The 22470-nt window shown below is 35.8% G+C and overlaps 1 protein-coding gene across 5 annotated transcripts; it reads left to right on the top strand.

Moving 5' to 3' along the window:
* The first annotated feature begins 502 nt into the window (after positions 1–502).
* Sec31 (COPII coat complex component secretory 31) lies at positions 503–21818 on the top strand. Of its 5 annotated transcripts, none has more exons than XM_089705893.1 (26): positions 503–571; positions 772–992; positions 1707–1843; positions 2489–2658; positions 2910–2992; positions 3226–3342; positions 3856–4000; positions 4309–4458; positions 4663–4821; positions 5422–5496; positions 5573–5673; positions 10564–10676; positions 10874–10956; positions 11351–11407; positions 12163–12247; positions 12616–12726; positions 14890–15087; positions 15361–15584; positions 15807–15953; positions 16622–16769; positions 17173–17274; positions 17480–17901; positions 19017–19346; positions 19804–19929; positions 20173–20244; positions 21007–21818. In XM_089705893.1, the coding sequence occupies exons 2-26, from the start codon at positions 790–792 to the stop codon at positions 21181–21183; spliced, it is 3735 nt and encodes a 1244-aa protein (XP_089562019.1). In that variant the 5' UTR covers positions 503–571; positions 772–789; the 3' UTR covers positions 21184–21818. The 5 variants fall into 5 exon arrangements, with proteins under 5 accessions (XP_089562019.1, XP_089562020.1, XP_089562016.1 ...); XM_089705894.1 differs by having other exon boundaries at positions 4660–4821; positions 16634–16769; XM_089705890.1 differs by having other exon boundaries at positions 4660–4821.
* Positions 21819–22470: the final 652 nt, after the last annotated feature.

Here is a 22470-nt window from a genome sequence, read left to right as displayed (position 1 = left end):
TCCGCCCGCGTTTTTAAAGAAAATCCCGCACAGTTCCCGTTCAGTGGGATTTCCGGTATAAAACCTATCCTATGTGTGTATATACAAAATTTCATTGTAATCGGTTCAGTAGTGAAAGAGAAAGTTATCCATTCTCGCATAATTTCGCATTTATTATATTCGTAGGATTAAACAAATAATGTATTCAACTGAAATTAATGATTAATTTTGTTTTTTTTATTATTTATTATTTCACGAAACCGTAAATGCAAAATGCATTCACGATTTTATCGATTGAAGCACATCCCATCACTATCACCTTCTATCTATCTAAATACGTACCTATAGTAAAAATGGTGCCATGACTATGTTGAAACGTAGCTTGTAGTCTATAGCTATCTCATTCTTTCATACGACGTTTTCTTTAGATAGAGAGAAACAAATATATGTAAATTGTATACGCTCGATACAAGTACTCTATAGGTTTATTCCTCTGAGGTCATCACTGTAATTCCGTGGTAATGTCAGTTAGTTGTCAAATCGGCACTATTTACGTCAGCCACGTTGGAAGTGCCAACTTGGTGTTTTTATGGTAAATAGTGCAATATTTTATGAAATTCAATTAATTTTTAATAAATAAATACCCCAGATTGCATCAGCAGCCTTATAGAACCTTATGCACTATTGAAATTATACAATATTCGTGTTAAAACGGATATTGAAAACTGTGACATAATTCTGTTGTTATCGTATTTTGGGTACTATATCGTTGTTAATTAGTGGTTTTTGTAGTAAAGTTGGTGCATCAAGATGAAGTTGAAGGAACTGAAGAGGACGGTGAACGTGAGCTGGTCGCCAGCGGAGCATTATCCGACGATGCTGGCGGCCGGCTCGGCGGCCCAGCAAGTCGATGCATCATTTAGTTCAAACTCCTATTTGGAACTTTATTCGTTGAATTTAGAAGACCCAGGTCTAGATTTAGAACTGAAGGCGTCTTTACAAACCCAACATAAGTAAGTAATTATAATTTTTTCGTATAATTCTCATTGATTTTGTCTTGTTGGAAAACACTTCATATTTATGCATTTAAATCGAGCTTCAAATTAATATTTTTACATATTATAGCAATAATAGGATACCAATATTAAGGATATTCATTACTCTTAAACATATTTTGTGGTAAAAAGAATAATTTATTATGTAAATCAGGTACAGAATGCACAAATTTAAATTTGGCTAAAAGCAAAACACAATTTAACTTGTTTTACTTGTTTTCATTTGAATAAATTTATATTAAAATGCTTATATGTCCTATTAAAAAAAATAGCTAAATCTCTTTGCTGCTGTGTGAAACCAACCTTTGTAATTTACAAATTGATTTTTTACACAAATCATAAAAGCAGTTTTATGTTAACCAAATTTATATAAACTTGGCCATTAATTACCAGCCACATAACTGCACTATTGATACAAATAAATGTGTGCGTGTACAAGTGTACACACGTAAGTAGTGAAACTTCTTTATGACCTTATTTTTCAAAAAATAATTTACTATATGCAACTTTACAGAAATACGTCAATAACGTGTGGTAGGTGTAGGCTTATAAAAATAAGATGGCGCGTAATGAAAAAATGTTACACTAAATTTTTTTCCAACCCCGATAAAGAAGTTTCACTACAATAAATGTTACTAAAACACAAGTGTTGATGAAGTTCCTTTCTTCTAGATTTCAAAAAATAGTTTGGTCAGGAGCAGGGACCATAGTTGGAGGCTGTGATGGAGGTCTCTTAGAGTTTTATAATGCAGATAAAGTTCTAAATAACTCGTCAGATGCACTTGTTGGAACTAGTACAAAACATAGTGGTAAGTGTGTGTTAGGGATTAATTTTGTGACCATTGTTAAGATCATTAAATATGTACCATGACCATGTTCAGTCTGTTAAAATTATTTTAGAATTTGTTAGTTAATATGTACTAAAATTCCATTTATTCCCATAGTTTTTTTTTCTAAAAAATTCAATTGTAATTGGTATTTAAATTGAGCTCTAAAGATTTATATGTGAGAATTTAGCTCTGTTTGATAACCTTATCACAATTATGTTTAATAAAATTTGTTATTAAACTTAAAAAATATTTACTTCATAGTATCATTCTATGAATATATAAATCGTGATAAGAAATTTATTTTAATGTGGCAACAAATACCTTATTTATGGTATCTGCTTCAATATCACATATGTATTCAATACTCTCTAACTTATGGAAGTGTTGACATTTTCTTTATCAAATATAAAAATGGCTTCTCAAATGTTATATTAGTAGGAAACTCACTATTTCATTAAAAAATCAATAAATATCATATGAAACTTAAGCTACAAATAATAATGCAGGCATTTTTTCCGCAAAAAGAAGTCGGGCACCTAAAAAAATCGAAGTCAAAGCGAACAACTTAAAAAAGAAGAAATGTTGTCAAAGCGTAACCTACAATTAAAAGCTATTTATTTCCAGGCCATGTCTCAGCCTTGGACATAAACCCGTACCAAAAGAACTTGCTAGCGTCAGGAGCATCAGACAGTGAGATCTTCATATGGGACCTCAACAACACAAGCCAGCCGATGGCTCCGGGCAACAGGAGTCAGCCGTACGATCATGTGCAGGGACTGGCGTGGAATCAACAGGTGCAAATCAAGAATTTTTTTGTATATGTATAAGCATACAAGACAGTTGTAGTTAGTAGTAGTACTTATAACTACAGAATGGTCTTTTGTTTTATTGGATTTGTTTAGACACCTCAACCTTGATTGGATTAATGACTGTTCAAAAATTTCGAGAATTACAATTTTCTGCCCGACCACAACCAGGGCGAGCAGCTACTTAATATATAAATTAGCTTCATTTGAAGTAAAATTAACAAAATAATTATTTTCAGGTGCAACACATTCTAGGATCTACATTTGCAACTAGATGTCTAGTTTGGGACCTGAGAAAAAATGAACCTATAATGAAATTAAGGTATTATGATAATTCCAGCTTACATAAGAGCATTCTACATATTGCATAAATAATAATTGTTCACCAATCTTACATAGATTAGGTTTCTTTACTGAAATACCATACATACTAGATTGTTAAATTTCTACCTCAGCAACTCTGTATTTTTGTTAGTATTGGCTTCAAATATGTATTACAATGTATCCTGTGTCCTTTATATTCAGTATGTATTAACAATAACTGTGTGTGTGCAGCGACTCGCAGTCCCGCACGCGGTGGCGCAGCGTGTGCTGGCACCCGGCGGTGGCCACGCAGCTGTGCCTCGCGTCCGAGGACGATCAGGTGCCCGTGCTGCAGATATGGGACTTGCGGTAAGATATTATGTATAGAATAATGATAATTAATTCTTTGTATCCAAGGAAGTTATTGACTAACGAATTTTATATGCCTATCGTTAATAAAAATTAAAAGTGGCCCCAGATGTGAACCTTTGGGAACGCCCAAAAATTGCTATAAAGAAAAATAATTCATAGCCAACGTACCACGGTCCACGCCAAAGCCACAACGCTACTTTAAACTTTTTTTCTTCTAAGAAACTTTAGTCCCCTTAATCCACGAATCAAAACACCAACCCTTGGCAACCTATTTAGTAAAACAGAATGATCCACTTTATCAAATGCTATGCTAAAATTTATATGTGTTGGCTTAAGTAACAATTCTGATTCATTTCTTTCCTTTAACTATCTTTAAAACAGACGTCATTAAAAATAATTGATGGTCACTTGGCAAATCGAGCGTTATTATACACGGTTGAAATTTTCTATGTTCCTTGGAGTACTTGAAATACTAATATCGTCAATAAATTGTCATATATTGTTGTGTAGGCTAGCGGCGTCCCCGCTGGTGACGCTGGAGGGGCACAGCAAGGGCGTGCTGAGCGCCGCGTGGAGCGCGCACGACGCGGGCCTGCTGCTCAGTGCTGCTAAGGACGGCAGGCTGCTCTGCTGGGACCCCACTAATACCAAACCCGTAAGCGAACTAGGCAGTCTATTTCCAAATTAAAGATGCCTGAATGTTAAAAATTCCTGAAAATTAATGTATTTTCCAGGATTTGAAAAAAAAATTGTGCTTGTTCGATTTGTATTTTTTGGTTTGCATCAAAATTATTTCTTTTAATGTTAAAATGTTCTTAATTTTGAATTTTCACACAAATACTTACATTTTTCAAATTTCACATTTTGTAAAATCTCATACAATTTTTTAGGTCTTTGAAAAATATTCCTTAATTTTTTTTAATACATTTTTCCGTGTGTAATATAGTAATATGAACGTTGTAGGGCGGTGAGCTGGTGATGGAAGTGAGCCAGCAAGGCCAGTGGGTGTTCGACGTGTCGTGGTCTCCCCGCGTGCCGGGCCTGCTCGCCGCCGCCTCGTTCGACCAGAGCGTCGTGCTGCACACGCTGCTCGGCGGCTCGCGACCTGACTGCGTGAGTATGCTCACTTACACACATGGGGCGATGATTTGAATATATCTTTTGAATGTTACGGTATATAATTATATTCCTAGGGATATAACTATAACGGCTTCATCTATCTTACTGCGACATATTCACCATCTACACATTTAAAAGCGATGGCTTATTATTTAAAGTGACGAAAAAAGTGTACATAAAGTGTTTCCATTGCAGCAGAGTGCCGTAGCACAAAGCAACATAATGGAGTCGTTCGGTGGAGCGGACTCGTTCCTAGCACTACCGGCGGTGAGCCGCGCGCCGCCCGCCGCGCGCCCCGCGCCGCACCCCCCCCGCGCGCCCGCCTGGCTGCGCAAGCACAGCGCCGCCAGATTCGCGGTATGGACACAAACAAACAAAAAAAAAGATGGGTTGCACTCCGGGAATACCGGCAGAAGTGAAAAGTTGATTATTAACGTTCAGCATGTTTGATATTTTGGAATGGTATCCGTCTTACGCTTTTTCGATCAGGTCACGTGTCCTGACGCGAGCTTAAGATTTTATACCCATTACAGAAAAAGTGCTCAACGCCGCTAAAGAAGTTTTCACTTCAAAAAAACATAAAAAGAGCGTGTGTGCTAAGCACGTGTCAAAAGTGAAATTCGTTGCCTTAGTCCGTGACGTGACAGTATTGCCATGACGCGACTTTAAAATTTTACTCTCAACACGCTACAGAAGCTCCACTTCAAACATTATTGCAATTTCGGGTATAACAGTATACATGAGCAGTTATCGCATAAGGCATAATTTATTTGCCGCTATATACGTAGCACGCACTCTGCGTCCTCACGGTGGCGCTTTGCGTACACATCCATTTATATCCGTGTATAATGTGTTGCTAGCGAGGTAATAATCAAAAATACCACCCTGTCTAGTAAGATTTATCTCCAAAAATCTTTTTGTTGATTTGTCTTATGAATTTATCTATTTTTTTTTCAGTTCGGTGGTAAATTAGTAACATTCGGAAAATGTCCTCAAGAAGGAGGAGCAAAGAATGTAGTGGAAATTAGTCAGGTAAGTTTCATATTATATTATGGCATATTACTTTTTTTTGTAAAAGCAAAATTGATGATTTGTTTCGCACATGCAGGTAGTGAGTGAGCCAGAGTTAGTGGAGAAATCAGTTGAGTTGGACCAAGTGCTCGCACTCACACTTAGCAGGGACCCGCAGGCAGCGGAAAGACTGGCTGAGTGAGTAACTTTTTATTATATCTATATGAAAAAAAGCGTTTTTCTGGTGGATAAACTGAAAATGTCACTAGTTGCTACTGCTTGTAAAAAATTCCTGCTAACTTTTCATATATCTACTTTGTTATAGGAAAATACCATTTTCTTTTTATATCTCAACACCCTATAGATCTTTTGGTCCTTCGAGCCGGATTTGTAAGGTCTATGTCATAGCTGACTCGCAATGTGCGGTCATTGTAGTGTATACTTTGTTGATCATTATTTATGCATTGCGAACACAATCACTACATAGTATAAAACAAAGTCGCTTTCTCTGTCCCTATTTCCCTATGTCCCTTTGTATGCTTAAATCTTTAAAACTACGCAACGGATTTTGATGCGGTTTTTTTTAATAGATAGAGTGATTCAAGAGGAAGGTTTTAGTATATAATTTATTAGGTTTTAGACAAAGCGGGCGAAGCCGCGGGCGGTAAGCTAGTATATTATAAAGGCGAAAGTTTGTATGGATGTATGGATGTTTGTTACTCTTTCACGTAAAAACTACTGAACCGATTACAATGAAATTTAGCACACATATAGAGGGTAACTTGGATTAACACATAGGATAGTTTTTATCCCGGAAATCCCACGGGAACGGGAACTATGCGGGTTTTCCTTTGCAAACGCGGGCGAAGCCGCGGGCGGAAATCTAATATCTAATATATCTAATATATCACTACATAGTATAAAACAAAGTCGCTTTCCCTGTCCCTATGTCCCTATGTCCCTATGTCCCTTTGTACGCTTAAATCTTTGAAACTACGCAACGGATTTTGATGCGGTTTTTTTTAATAGATAGAGTGATTCAAGAGGAAGGTTTATATGTATAATAAGATCCATTAAGTAGTGGAGAAGTACTGTTATTTTTGAGGTTTCTAATGTGATGTCGTAAAAAATTACATTTATTCCGCTTACATTGTAAACGCAGGCTGAACCCTACGAGTTTTATCAAAATAATGTACTAAGTATTATACACATTGAAAAGGTCTACAGAAAAGTCCGCGATGGTATATGTCTATCTCTTATGGATAACCCACAATAACTTTTTTTTGTCATTTACTTTTTACGACAAATAATGGCTAATTTTCGAAGCGATTTTAACCAATACAGCATTAATCCTTAACCAATTAAATACCATGGATACATTGTTCATTTAATATAGATCTATATGGCCCTTTACACCGTATGATTTAAGTGAATATTTTCGAAGATATTACAGATTTAAAAATTGCAGGACGTAGCGTTTGCGGCCGCCCGGCTATGTATTTACCCGTGCGATGCCGGAGGCCGGAGCGGGCCGCTATATTTTTATACCTATACAACGTTCACAATTTTTCTGTAGTGTATTTAGTATCAGCATTGCACCCGTGCGAAGCCGGGGCGGGTCGCTAGTATATTATAAAGGCGAAAGTTTGTATGGATGTATGGATGTATGGATCTATGGATGTTTGTTACTCTTTCACGTAAAAACTACTGAACTGATTACAATGAAATTTAGCACACATATAGAGGGTAACTTGGATTAACACATAGGATAGTTTTCATCCCGGAAATCCCACGGGAACGGGAACTATGCGGGTTTTCCTTTGCAAACGCGGGCGAAGCCGCGGGCGGAAATCTAGTTGTGTATATATTCAAACATTCACAAGACCCGACTACAGCTGTGGCAATATTCGTATAGCAATATTCGTATAGGAATCTACAAAAAAAAGCCTGAAATTGTACTGGCCGATTAAGGAAAGCTGGCATCTTCACAGTACTCACACATATGCAATTTTACTATACAGTATGTTCAAAAATAAATGCGACTCTAATTTAATTATTGTAGACTTGAATTGTAAAATGAGTGCGTTGTATAGATAAATATAATTATGAAAGCTCTCTTTTCACACAGAGATTTTCACACAGAGATTTTCACACAGAGATTTTCACACAGAGATTTTCACACAGAGATTTTCACACAGAGATTTTCACACAGAGATTTTCATATAGAGATTTTTACACAGAGATTTTCACCCAGAGATTTTCACACAGAGATTTTAACACAGATTTTCACACATAGATTTTCACAGAGATTTTCACACACAGATTTTCACACAGAGATTTTCACACAGAGATTTTCACACAGAAATTTTCACACAGAGATTTTCACATAGATTTTCACACAGAGATTTTCACACAGAGATTTTCACACAGAGATTATCACACAGAGATTATCACACAGATTTTCACACAGAGATTTCACACAGAGATTTTACACAGAGATTTTCACACAGATATTTTCACACAGATTTTCACACAGAGATTTTCACACAGATTTTCACACAGAGATTTTCACACAGAGATTTTCACACAGAGATTTTCACACAGAGATTTTCACACAGAGATTTTCACACAGATTTTCACACAGAGATTTTCACACAGAGATTTTCACACAGAGATTTTCACACAGAGATTTTCACACAGATTTTCACAGAGATTTTCACACAGAAATTTTCACACAGAGATTTTCACACAGAGATTTTCACACAGAGATTTTCACACAGATTTTCACACAGAGATTTTCACACAGAGATTTTCGCAGATATTTTCACACAGAGATTTTCACACAGATTTTCACACAGAGATTTTCACACAGAGGTTTTAACAGAGATTTTCACACACAGATTTTCACAGAGATTTTCACACACCGATTTTCACAGAGATTTTCACACAGAGATTTTCACATAGATTTTCACACAGAGATTTTCACGCAGAGATGTTCACACAGAGATTTCACACAGAAATTTTCACACAGAGATTTTCACACAGAGATTTTCACACAGATTTTCACAGAGATTTTCACACAGATTTTCACACAGAGATTTTCACACAGAGATTTTCACACAGAGATTTTCACAGAGATTTTCACACAGAGATTTTCACACAGATTTTCACAGAGAGATTTTCACACAGATTTTCACACAGAGATTTTCACACAGAGATTTTCACACAGATTTTCACACAGAGATTTTCACACAGGTTTTAACACAGAGATTTTCACACACAGATTTTCACAGAGATTTTCACACAGAGATTTTCACTCAGAGATTTTCACACAGAGATTTTCACATAGATTTTCACACAGAGATTTTCACACAGAGATTTTCACACAGAGATTTTCACACAGAGATTTTCACACAGAGTTTTTCACACAGAGATTTTCACGCAGAGATTTTCACACAGATTTCACACAGAGATTTTCACACAGAGATTTTCACACAGAGATTTTCACACAGATTTTCACACAGAGATTTTCACACAGAGATTTTCACACAGAGATTTTCACACAGAGATTTTCACACAGAGATTTTCACACAGAGATTTTCACACAGAGATTTTCACACAGAGATTTTCACACAGATTTTCCCACAGAGATTTTCACACAGAGATTTTCACACAGAGGTTTTAACACAGATATTTTCACACACAGATTTTCACAGAGAGATTTTCACACACCGATTTTCACACAGATTTTCACACAGAGATTTTCACACAGAGATTTTCACACAGAGATTTTCACACAGAGATTTTCACATAGATTTTCACACAGATATTTTCACAATGATTTTCACACAGAGATTTTCACGCAGAGAATTTCACACAGAGATTTCACACAGATTTTCACACAGAGATTTTCACACAGAGATTTTCACACAGATTTTCACACAGAGATTTTCACACAGAGATTTTCACACAGATTTTCACACAGAGATTTTCACACACAGATTTTCACACACAGATTTTCACACAGAGATTTTCACACAGAGATTTTCACATAGATTTTCACACAGAGATTTTCACGCAGAGATTTTCACAGATATTTTCACAATGATTTTCACACAGAGATTTTCACAGAGATTTTCACACAGAGATTTTCACACAGAGATTTTCACACAGAGGTTTTAGCACAGAGATTTTCACACAGATTTTCACACAGAGATTTTCACATAGAGATTTTCACACAGAGATTTTCACACAGAGATTTTCACACAGAGATTTACACAGAGATTTTCACATAGATTTTCACACAGAGATTTTCACGCAGAGATTTTCCCACAGATATTTTCACAATGATTTTCACACAGAGATTTTCACGCAGAGATTTTCATACAGAGATTTTCACACAGAGATTTTTACACAGAGATTTTCACACAGAGATTTTCACACAGATTTTCCCACAGAGATTTTCACACAGAGATTTTCACACAGAGGTTTTAACACAGATATTTTCACACACAGATTTTCACAGAGAGATTTTCACACACCGATTTTCACACAGAGATTTTCACACAGAGATTTTCACACAGAGATTTTCACACAGAGATTTTCACACAGAGATTTTCACATAGATTTTCACACAGAGATTTTCACGCAGAGATTTTCACACAGATATTTTCACAATGATTTTCACACAGAGATTTTCACGCAGAGATTTTCACGCAGAGATTTTCACACAGGATTTTTTGTAACTCGACTACGACTATGTGACCCCCCCCCCCCTGACACTAAAGCTGGATCCGCCCTTGCGTCGAATATAGTTAGTAGTAGATATACCTAACGTCTTTGTTTAAATTACATCATCCTGTATTTAAACATAAAACAACAACATAAAAACAATAATTGTCCCCTTCACCGTCATAAGCTAGTCTGCGCGCGAGAGAGACAGACAGACTTTTCATGATGCGTATACACTATGACGTCATGCCGCGCGCGTCTTCACAGACACTACACATGTGCAATGTTTAAATGTGTTGACGTTCCAGCTCTTCTTAATCGGCCAATAATTAATTAGGTTTTATAAAATTTCCATAGGTATTGCCGCGAGCGTGGAGACGCTGCCACAGATCAGGACGAGCGCTACAGGTGGTTCTTCCTCCGCGCCAATTTCTTGCCCACATTCCGCACTGAAGTATTGAATTTGCTTGGTAAGTGAACTGTGTAATGAATACACATATATGTGGTTGTAGAAAGTGTGTGTGAACGTGTAGATGTATGTACATGTACTTGTAGAGGGCAAGTGTGTGCGTGCGAATTTGCGTGCGTGTGCGTATTTTTATGCGCGTGTGGAACAAGCATCGAGTCATATTTTTTGTTTAAGGTCTTTAGTAATGTTTAATTTCAGGTTACAAGCAAGATGAAATCCCATCGAAGTTCAAAGCCCAGAACGTTGGAGACACCCAAACGGACACAGCATTTTTGAGTCGAGTGAGTAATGTACTTATAATTCTTTCTATTTATCTCTCTGTGTGGATCGTGATACCTGGTATGTATTTTGTTGTAACTTTGTTTACATGTCTTTATAACTTAAGTGTTTTGTGTTCGTCTGTTTTCTTGTGTTATCTCTGTAACGGCTAGCTTCTTTTCTAATTTGCTAACTTTAATTTTCTGTAATTTGTAGAGTTATCTGAAGTAACAACAATATTCATTTTCTACCTAATTACTAATTTAATTTACTTACTATTTGTATATTAAATCTTAAATGGATGAAAAGTAAAAAAAAAACTAATTTTTTCATACAAATTGTTTTGTATATATGTGCTAACTGTACGCTATCAGCTATATATAAATGTGGGCCATTCTGTTTGTGCTACTAACTCAGGGCGAGTCGACTGAGACGGAAGCTGAGTTGTCCACAGACACCAGTACCGACTTATCTGTGAGTATATATAGTTGGTGTTGTATATTTGGGTTAATCATAGTATTATGTTGTGTGCAAAAGTATACACATGTGGAGTTCTATTTTTGCACGCCTCATAAGCGAAGCGTTGAGGTGGGTACTACTGTCACTTCGCGCAAAACATCTGATTTTTCAAACTTAAATTGTCTTTATGTATCATACATTGCACTTGTAAGATAATACATACACACACATATTAAGAAAAAACATTATTTTTAACGTTCATGATATTTTTGATGTCATTTTTGTTATTTAAACTAGTTAAAAAACAGTTTAAAAAAGTTCTGTCTTGGACGTCCGTGTGTCTGTATGTGCGGATCCTTTTTCTTGTTAACACGATAGCGACCGAAATACTTTACTAATCGAGTCTTTTTTTTTCTCTTACGCTTGAGTATGCTCAGGAATAGAACCCTTTCATTTTTCAGGGTCTGATTCGATGTGGTTTAATTGTTATTAAATAAACAAAAATAATAATTAATAAATATTTATTAAAAAAAAATTATGAGGCGTGCACTTTTGGATTTTCCAAATTATTTTAAGAAGTATTTTTTAATCTTATTTACTCTTCTAAATTAAATGTGAAGAACGCAAATTAAATTTTATCCGTTTAAAATTGTCACAAAAATGTATATTAGAATACAGTCCTAATTATTTGTGCTCATATCTAGATTTTTCCCTTTGCATGTGCTATTTTGATTTTTATGGTGCTGTTATACTGACTAAATATATTGCAGGATGCGCACACTTTGATCGAGAGGAAGCTAGCTAATCTGGACTTGGAGCCGACAGTTGATAACATCAACATACCTTCCGGAGAAGGTATGTTTTTAATTGTTTTTAAAATGGATGGTATAATTTGTCAATCTTAATTTGCTAAGCTGGGTTGAGCTGACCTGACATTAGATACTGATAAGCTACGGGTCAGTAGCGAGCAACAGCAATGAAACAGACAATCAGTGCCATTTTCAATACTTTTGACTCTTATCTTTCTTATTCTCTTTCTATACCTGTTTCACTTCTTATCTCTTCCCTCTCTTTTTCAAACACTTTCTCATTTATTGTACTGGTCGAATTATGGCAATACCGTCACGTCATAGTGACGATTTTGGGTATCTTTGAATCTTGCCTAAGAAGTTTCACTTATGACACTTGTGCTCGGCACACACTAATATTCCATTGTCTCTTAGACACGACGAGCACGATCTGCCGCGCGCTGGTGTGCGGTAACCTGGAGGAGGCGGTGGAGCTGTGCCTCGACGCCAAGCGAGTGGCAGATGCACTTATTATCGCTTCTTTAGGTAACTTTTATTATAGTATACTGTGTAGTGTGTTGGTAGGAATAACCCTGCGTTCATACGGTGTTAAGTTTCTCTATCGAATCGGCTTTTTTGCAGGATTCGGTTTAGTGATATCAGTATTTCAATGAATGAGTTCACACGTGCATTCGGGTTCAAGATAATTTATATAATATTATTTATCATTTTGCGTACCCCCCGCGTGGAGCAAATGAATGTCATTTATTGTTTAAAATTCTCTCAAAATATACAAAATATGCTCCACCACGTTATTTTATTTTTAATCTCCTCTATCATATTTTTTATGAATGACGCGTTATGTTCTCTTATATGATCTGGCATGTTACCCTCTGCATACACAATATGGCCTAAATACAACAATTCTTTAAAAGGTTTTCTTTTCTGAGTCTCTCGAATACGTCAACTAATTTTTTTATAATGATTTTAAACATACGGCCAAAAATTACAAGATCATCTAAGTAAGTAAAGCATTTATCAAATGTCAGACCGGACATAGCAATTGTCATAACCCTAGAAAAAGAACTCTGACTTATTTTGAGTCCCATTAACATTCTTTTCATTTGATATTGATCCGAATGACCAGAATTAGTATTAGTAGTGAAAGCAGTGACTTTTCTTGATCAAAGGTCACTTGGTGATATGATTGGCTAAGATAAATAAAATAAAAATAAAATAAAAAACACTTTATTTGCACACACAAAACATAACAAAATCAAACAATAATAATATACACTGGAGCGGTACAAATAGGCGGCCTTATCGCTAAAAAGCGATATCTTCCAGGCAACCTTAGGATATAGGAAAAGTTAGAAGAAAATGAACAATTGGATAGTAGAAGGAGCATAGCGAAGCATTATAAAAAGTGCAAATAAAAGTAGGAAATAGTTACATAAATACAAATATTAATACATATAATATATATTATATATATAGCGAATAAAGAAAAATAAAGAAAATACCTTATTATATAAAATCCTTTATTATATAAGATCTAAATGAGAAAAGTAGATGGCACCGGACACTGATTCTAAAATATCAGTTATGTTTGGCATTGAATATGTGTCATCTTGAATGATTTCGTTCTATTTACGATAATCCACTACTAATATATTTTTTGTGAAATAACTTCTTGGCAGGGGCGCCATAAAGTGTGTTGATAGGAATAAAATGATACGACGTGTATGCAGTTCCAATGGTATATTACTACAACTTACATACTATAGTTACGTACAGGTTATGTACAGCAAATTTTAAACTACCTTCAAAATAAAATCTCGCAAAAACTTAAAATCTCCTTTCTTCCTGTTTATTAATTACCGCCTCACCTCCTGTTTATGCAATAACTAGCGACCCGCCCCGGTTTCGCACGGGTGCAATGCTGATACTAAATACACTACAGAAAAACTGTGAACGTTGTACATAAAACCATAGCGGCCCGCTCCAGCTTCGCACGGGTGTAAAATAGATAGCCGGGCGGCCGGCCGGTACCGCCGCAAACGCAACGGTCCCGCAATTTTTAAATCTGTAATATCTTCGAAAATATTCACTTAAATCATACGGTGTAAAGGGCCATATAGATCTATATTAAAGGAACAATGTATTCAAGGTATTTAATTGGTTAAGGATTAATGCTGTATTGGTTAAAATCGCATCGACAATTAGCCATTATTTGTCGTAAAAAGTAAATGACAAAAAAAAGTTATTGTGGGTTATCCATAAGAGATAGACATATGCCGTCGCGGACTTTTCTGCAGACCTTTTCAATGTGTATAATACTTAGTACATTATTTTGATAAAACTCGTAGGGTTCAGCCTGCGTTTGCAATGTAAGCGGAAAAAATGTATTTTTTTACGACATCACATTAGAAACCTCAAAAATAACAGTACTTCTCCACTATTTAATGGATGTTATTATACATATAAACCTTCCTCTTGAATCACTCTATCTATTAAAAAAAACCGCATCAAAATCCGTTGCGTAGTTTCAAAGATTTAAGCGTACAAAGGGACATAGGGACATAGGGACAGGGAAAGCGACTTTGTTTTATACTATGTAGTGACACTGCATTAATTTAGTAATTATAAGACAATTCTCAAATAAAATGTCATTTACGTTTTTTGTCAAATTTTCATTTTGTGTGACAGGCAGCCAAGAGCTAGTGTACAAGGTGCAGCGCTACCACCTGAACCAGACCGCGTCGGACCCGGTCTCCCTTCTGAGTGGCTGTCTGCTGCGGCAGCGCTGGGACGCGCTCGTGCGGAGCGCCGCGCCGGCCGCCTGGCGCCACGTGCTGGCCGCGCTCGCCGCGCACTGCGACCCGCCCGCCCTGCCGCACTACTGTGGTGAGACGAGCACCAGGAGTGAAGTCGCAAGACGCAGCTAGTCGTCAATAATACAATTCATAGGCTGCTATTGATGATATCCGGCTCGAGGGACCACTAAATTAACAAGACCTGTGTGGCTACGTTAGCCACTTTACATAGAAATGATCAATTTGATTGATTATATTCATCCAGCTACAAATATTTGTAATAAGAGTCCCAGGCAGTTATCACAACTAAGGCATAAAAGTTATTTATAAGAGCCCAAATAAATTAAGAAACATTTATTTCCAGAACTCCTCGGCAACAAGCTGTCCGAAGAATCAGACCCGGCTCTAAAGAAAGCGGCGCAATTGTGCTACGTTGTGGCCGCGGCGGGTGACGCGCTCGCTTCGCGTCTGTTGCGCGAGCGAAGCGGGAACGGTTCCAATGATAGCGATTTGGCCGCGTTAACGCAGCGAGCACAGTTGGCGCTGCTGTTGAAGACCGCTGCGGAGACTAGAGGCAGGCCAGTGCAGGTGGGTTGGAGAATTATGGGGCAAAATAGTATTATATCACACAACATAAATTTTTTGAAAATAAAAATTCAATTTTTGACGCGTACAAGAAAATAATGCAATGTCAATTTCACAATAAATCCTTTGATATTCTTTTCATTTTTTTCGCAATATCAATAATCCATAGACCTGTTTATTAATGTATCTTTATTTTTTTTATAAAACAACTAATATTTTTTACAGGAGGGAGGTAGTTTAACAACTTTGCTATCCGAGTACGCCGGGCGGTTAGCATCTCAAGGATGCTTGCAAAGCGCTTTAACAGCGTTGCAAGGATCAAAGTCGGAGCTCACGGACCGACTGACGAATGCATTGAGGTTGCATTCGCAGGTTGGTTCAAATCAATTGTTGAATTTTTGAAGAAAGTAGAGTTTGAAGTGTTTTTGAAATATTTAAGTCAAATTACTTGAATGCCAATTGTTATACATAAATTGACAATTAATTTATTGGTTTGGAAAAATAGCAACTTATAAATCCGGCTTGAAGGACCACTAAATATATGAGCCCTTGGAAGCAAGTAACACTATTAATGCAGACAGAAAAAATACCTTGTTAAATTGAATTGTTGGACTATATTATGTTGTCTTTTGAATAAAATTCACAATATTTATTTATAGCAAGAGATGTGCACAGTATTATAACCGAAGTGTCCGTAATTTATTATTATTTGTGCAAGTATTAGCATGCCATCATCACTTAACACCAATCAATCAACATGAATCCGAATCTAATCAATTCGAACATGAATTCGTTTAATCCAAACATGCATCCGATGAATCTGCTCTATCCAAACATGAATCAGATGAATCAAAACATGAATACAGTGAATCCGAACCAGTCGGGTCAGAAAACATGAATACAGTGAATCCGAACCAGTCGGGTCAGAAAACATGAATACAGTGAATCCGAACCAGTCGGGTCAGATAAATGGTATATATTCATTTGTGATTCAGTTCCCATTAAAATTAATTGTTCATTTTCTTTTCCCCTTCCATCAGCAACAACAACAGCAGCAACAACACCTTCCGCAGCAACAACATCAGCAACAGCAACAACAGCAACAGTACGGTGTGCGCTCGCGCACGACAAGCGAACATTCGCAAAAACGACAGCCTATTAACAGCTATATGAATAACCCGCCACAAGGTAAAGACTTACTTAACTAATATCAGCTGACGCATTTTAATACTAAAGTCAAAAATTGTTATTTTTCTTAAGTATTAAATATCATGTACTGTTGTTTTTTTTAAGATAAATAAATTTCCTTAAACCGAACCTAAGTGGACAATTGTCAAAGTGACGTTCCACGCATCGAGACGCCATATTGTTTTTATTGTTAATGAGCATGCAATGATTAAACAAAACTTAACAAGGATTCGAGATTATGTATTCAGAAAAGACGGGTAGGATAACACTTCGAAAGTCAAACCCATTTTAAATAAATGAAATAATTTTATTTAAAGTGGTCATGTCATTTGTTGATTAAAATGAGTTTATATCATAAATTGTATCGTATTTTTGACATGAATGTTGTATTATTATGTATTAGTACCACTGAGCCAATGGTCGGAAGGCAACCAGCAGAGAAGTGCCCCCTTGCCGCAGCCGCCATTGCAGCAGTCGAGACCCGCCAGTGTGGGACCGCAACCTGGTAACATAGTTTTCAAATTATTATCAATATAAATTTTTGTGTATAATTCATAAATACAGAACCAGAAAAATAACCATTTCTTTATGTATAGAGCTAAATCTCAATTACGCATATTTTTATGTTTAAATAAAATGTTATTATGCTATTATTTTTAAGTGATGTGTGTCATTCGAATCTTTTAAATAGTACTTATAATATCCTCCAGGTGGTATAACATCGCGGTCCAAATACAAAGTGGACCCATCGGTGCAATCAGCGCCACTATACAATCAATACGGATTCAACAATCCAATCACATCTCAACCATCGTACGGCTACAACAGCCCTCTTCCCGAACAATACGGTTCGTCTAGCGTGCCATCATCCAACTTTACACCAATCAATCAACCGAACAACATGAATCCCAATCCAATGAATCCAATGAATCCGCTTAATCCAATCAATCCAAACATGAATCCGATGAATCCGAATATGAATCAAGTGAATCAAAACATGAATCCAATGAATCCGAACCAATCCGGTCAGATGAATGGTAATTACTACGGACAGGAAGCGACTGTCCCTGAGCCAAGCAAGCCTATGGCACCGGGATGGAATGACCCTCCAGTTTTTACCTCGAAACCTAAGGTATGTATTTTTTAATCTAGTAATAATAAGTTTTTAAAATTTTAATAATTTATTTTTCAAAGGTGATCAAAATTTTATGTATTTTATAGTATTTTTTATATCTATTGCTTTATTTTTATATTTATTTAGAGCTAACTGAAAAAATAACTTGTCTTGAGTCAATATTGCTTAAAAAAGTTGCATAATAATATGATACAGAATGCGTACTCAGACATAATGTCGGCCTCTCACGCGGGCACGCGACACTGGAATCACGTTATATCGCACAACCGTTCCGAGGTATTCGCATGACGGATGGACAAACTGCATTTCTGAACGTTATTTATGAGATAATAATTATTTCCTTATCCCTCGACTTTTCTTGTGCGCATCTTTTGGTCAGTAAAGTTTTAACTTATTCTTTTTTTAAAGTTATCTTAGCGATTTAATATTTCTTGTTTATGTTTTATCTCTTTTTTGCGTATAGATATCATCAATTAATATTCAGTGATAATTTGAATTATGTGGAGTTTGTCCATCTCCCCAGCATGCAGTTTAAGGGAAGATTTTATTCACAAAACGTGTTTTTTCAAAGCATGGTGTTATCATAAAACTTCATGCAATATCACCATTGTAAAGTACGGTAAAGGGATTACAAATGATACATTTTATCATACAGAGTTCATGGAAAGTTTTTTTTGGATTGGTTTTGATTTGTTTTTTGAGGTTATCATTCGACAGACAATACTCGATATGCGAATCGATTCATGTTTTAATATTTTTCGTAGTCAACTGTGAAACTGGTGTGAAACAAGTTTGAGACAATTAATTTTGAAATTATTTGAATGTAAACCTTTATTTTCCTCATAAAATAAGTAGAGAAGTTTTATGACGATTTCTGTAACTTTTAGGTGCCTATTCATGAACCCATATTTTTTAAATGTGCTTAAAATTTAAGATTAAAACGCCTACACGAATGTTTCTTATCTTATTACTTTTATCTACGATCGCGATAGGGAGAATAATGACAACAATTAAAATGTCCTATATCATAATATATGTAAAGCAAATTTATTAAAAGATCCACAACTTGGCCATCAATCAAAACAACCCTTTAAAATTAGACTTATTTACAGCCAAAACAAGAAATGCAGCAACAGGCACCAATAACACACCCGCTGTTCGGCGTAGAGCCGGCACAGCACATCCCACTTAACCCTTCGTTCCCGGGACAACAACAATACCCAGGGCAACAATTACCTGGACAACAACAGTTCTCTGGACAGCAGTTCCCAGGACAACAGCAGTTCCCTGGACAACAGCAGTTCCCTGGACAACAGCAGTTCCCGGGACAACAGTTTCCTACAACTCAAATGCCTGCGCCATATGGACAAATGTATCAAGAGTCGTATCAGACGCAGAGCTCGGATCAGTATCAAGGACAGTATCAGCAGGCGTATCAACAGGTGAGTTTTATCTTTTGGTGGGAAATTTGAACATTTTTGTATGGTTTTATATACTGATGATAATGAAAACATTGGGTCTGGTTATTATCAAATGGTTTGATTATTTTCGAACCATCGGAATATCTTTCAACATTTATAAAGTTATATTGCAAATTATTTTGCAAAGTTGCAGTCATTGGAATATCCAACACTATCAATACCGACAACTATATATATCCAAGTTTAATAACACTATATTTATAAATTTATAAAAAATAGAAAAAAATCTGGCGGGTCTCGGGTGGCTGAGTTGGTCAAGCGTCCGCCTCGGATTGGCGTGAAAGGATGTGGGTTCGATTCCCGCGATTCGTGATCGATAATTTTTATAAATTTATATTTATAAAGCATTTGAATGCCATAAAACCAAAAATATCAAATTCAACACTATATTTGTATTAACTTTCTTATAATCTTCTAGGAGGAGACTCCAGCCCAAGCTCAACCGGTGCCGATACAAAAGGGCCCGATACCGGAGCAGCATGTTATTCTGCAGACTGTGTTCGATCAGCTCAGGAATGACTGCTTGAACAATACCAATAATGCGGTAAGTTTCATGTTTATTTTGTCCATATGCCAAAGTATGTTTGTCTCCCTTTCACGTCGCAATGAAGCGATTTTATGGTATGAGTTTTGTGTCTAGAGATAGTGTGAGTGTGAGGCAATGAGATGCCATGGAAGTTTCAATATTCTAATAGTTACACTTTTTGTTTCTTTTGGGTATAATTATTAATCACTGATCGAGAAATGTGGATACAGGATAAAATAACGAAACAAATTTTGTTTGCAGATGACGAAACGAAAGTTACAAGATATACAGAAGAAGTTGGAGAACCTCTATGACCTATTGCGGGAAAATAAGGTAAGACTTGTTTTACATCTTGCATGTATACATTTTAATAAAAACATGATTAATTCTTTGGTATATTACTTACATTAAATTGTTGTATTAATTTATTTTAACTCTATATTTTGAACAATTTTAATAAATATTTTATTTTTTATCTTTATTACTTTAAGACAATTATGTAATCACAATTTGTTTTACTTGTTTTTTCTTTACAAATGTTAGAGATGGCATGGATGCATTTTAATAACACATGTTTCGATTCCTTTTTCGTTTGTTTTGACACATTATTTTTAGTGCACTAAAGTATTCCGCAAATTTTAAGCCTTCTTAATCATTGTTTTTTTTAAAAGGCACCCGCCATCACAGGGTGTTCGCGCCACCTCTGGAATATTGTCCAGAGACCTTATTTTCATTTTTTTGAAGTGAAAACTTCTTTAGCGGCGTTGAGCACTTTTTCTGTAATGGGTATAAAATCTTAAACTCGCGTCAGGACACGTGACCTGATCGAAAAAGCGTAAGACGGATACCATTCCAAAATATCAAACATAATCAACGTTAATAATCAAGTTTTCACTTCTGCCTGCACTCCCGGAGTGCAACCCGTCTTTTTTTTATTTATTTAAAATCACACAATTTATAGCCACATAATAAATTAAAAATAAAATTATTCCAAAATTAAAAATATTACAAATGCAAAATTAAAATTATTCAAATACTGGGTAAATAAAATAAATACAATAAATGCTATAATTTTTTTTAACCATTGTTTCGCAGCTCGCAGACAGTTCCCTCACGTCCCTCCACTCGTGCGCGCAGTACATACAGAGCGGGAACTACGCGCTGGCGCAGCACGTGGTGACGTCACTCGCGGGGGACGTCGACTTCGCTCTAGTGGCCACCTTCCTGCCGGCTCTGAAGATGCTCATCACATTCGCGAGCGATACCCGGTAGTCGAAGATTGTACAGCGCTTAATCGAACTTTCTAGAAGGAAGAAAATGCGGTCGAATTTAAATAATGCAATTGATTCGAATAAGCGAACGTTCTAGAACGACGGTTTAACCTTTTGAATAAAGTAACTGAATTGAATTTTGTGTTTGATTGTAGACAAGTTGTTTATTTGGCTATGTAGTGTTCAGTTTTGCTAGAATTGAAATGTTAAAATATGCAAATAATCTTTATATGTCACGTTCTTTCGCGTTTCCTATAATTTTCGGCTAATACATAATATATTGTATGAAAATAATATAGTCTCATAATGTTATGTACATATAGTATTGAATACAATGACGTTATTTTATAAATATGAAAAATATATTAAATATTGTATGTTCTTCTTGCACCATTTTGCTTCCAGTGCTCTTTTTATTGCATGATTTTATATAAATTTAATACTTTTATGTCGGCTATGTTGTATATTCAACATTTATTAATATTAAATAATTAAACTAAATTTAAATAATGTAATAATTATTGTTATATTGAAATATTATCCTACTTGTATGACTGTAAACGAGTGTATGGCTAATATATACTTAAGTAATTATATTTAATATATTAATTAATAAAATATATTTTGAGAAATGACTATGTTATTTTTATTTCTATTATTCCTTTTTCGAGGGTAGGTGTCAAAATAAAAACACGTGTTTATAACAGCTCTATTTCAAAATTATTTATTTTATTTTCAAATTCATTCAATTTTGTATAGTAATGTTCTAAATTTCATACCTGGTGTCGCTAGCAGTATTTCCTTTTAAAATTATTCTACTTTTCAATATATTAAGGCACAAAACACAATGGACACAGTAAAACAGTCAATGGTCAACATGACAGTTGCTTTTAACACACGTTTGGAGGAATTTCAACAGCAACTTGATGGAATGAAATCACCTGCAACGGCATCCTCTAGCCCTTCAGCAAAACTTGCTGCAGAATTTGATGTTTTTCGCACTTTTGTGGTTACTTCCTTAAAATGTTTAACATTGCAAGTCGAAACTCTGTCAAATCTTTTCGAAAAACAAGAGATGCGTAGTCGGCGAAAGATGTTACTGTTGCATGGCATACCTGAACAAGCCAAGGAAGATCCAACATCCACAGCTGTTAAAGTTATTAGTGAAAACTTAGAGTTGCCGGAGATCAATTCCAATGCAGTATCACTTTGTCATAGACTTGGTTCAGTTAGAAAGGATAAACCCCGGCCTATGTTAATAGAATTACAGACTATAACTCTAAGAGAC

This window comes from Colias philodice, chromosome 17 (genome assembly GCF_061535455.1).
Source record: "Colias philodice isolate Cphi_HAF_F1 chromosome 17, ilColPhil1 Martin Lab GWU primary, whole genome shotgun sequence".
NCBI lineage: Eukaryota > Metazoa > Arthropoda > Insecta > Lepidoptera > Pieridae > Colias > Colias philodice.
Note: the sequence above shows the minus strand (reverse complement) of the source record. Positions and strands in the feature narration are given on the sequence as shown.

Excerpts from the sequence above, each read along its gene's own strand:
- Sec31 (XM_089705890.1), top strand. The coding sequence starts at position 790 with ATGAAGTTGAAGGAACTGAAGAGGACGGTGAACGTGAGCTGGTCGCCA. Across the intron at positions 10,677-10,873 it reads TGAAGTATTGAATTTGCTTG|GTTACAAGCAAGATGAAATC; the intron begins GTAAGTGAACTG and ends GTTTAATTTCAG. Across the intron at positions 15,954-16,621 it reads CATTGAGGTTGCATTCGCAG|CAACAACAACAGCAGCAACA; the intron begins GTTGGTTCAAAT and ends CCCTTCCATCAG.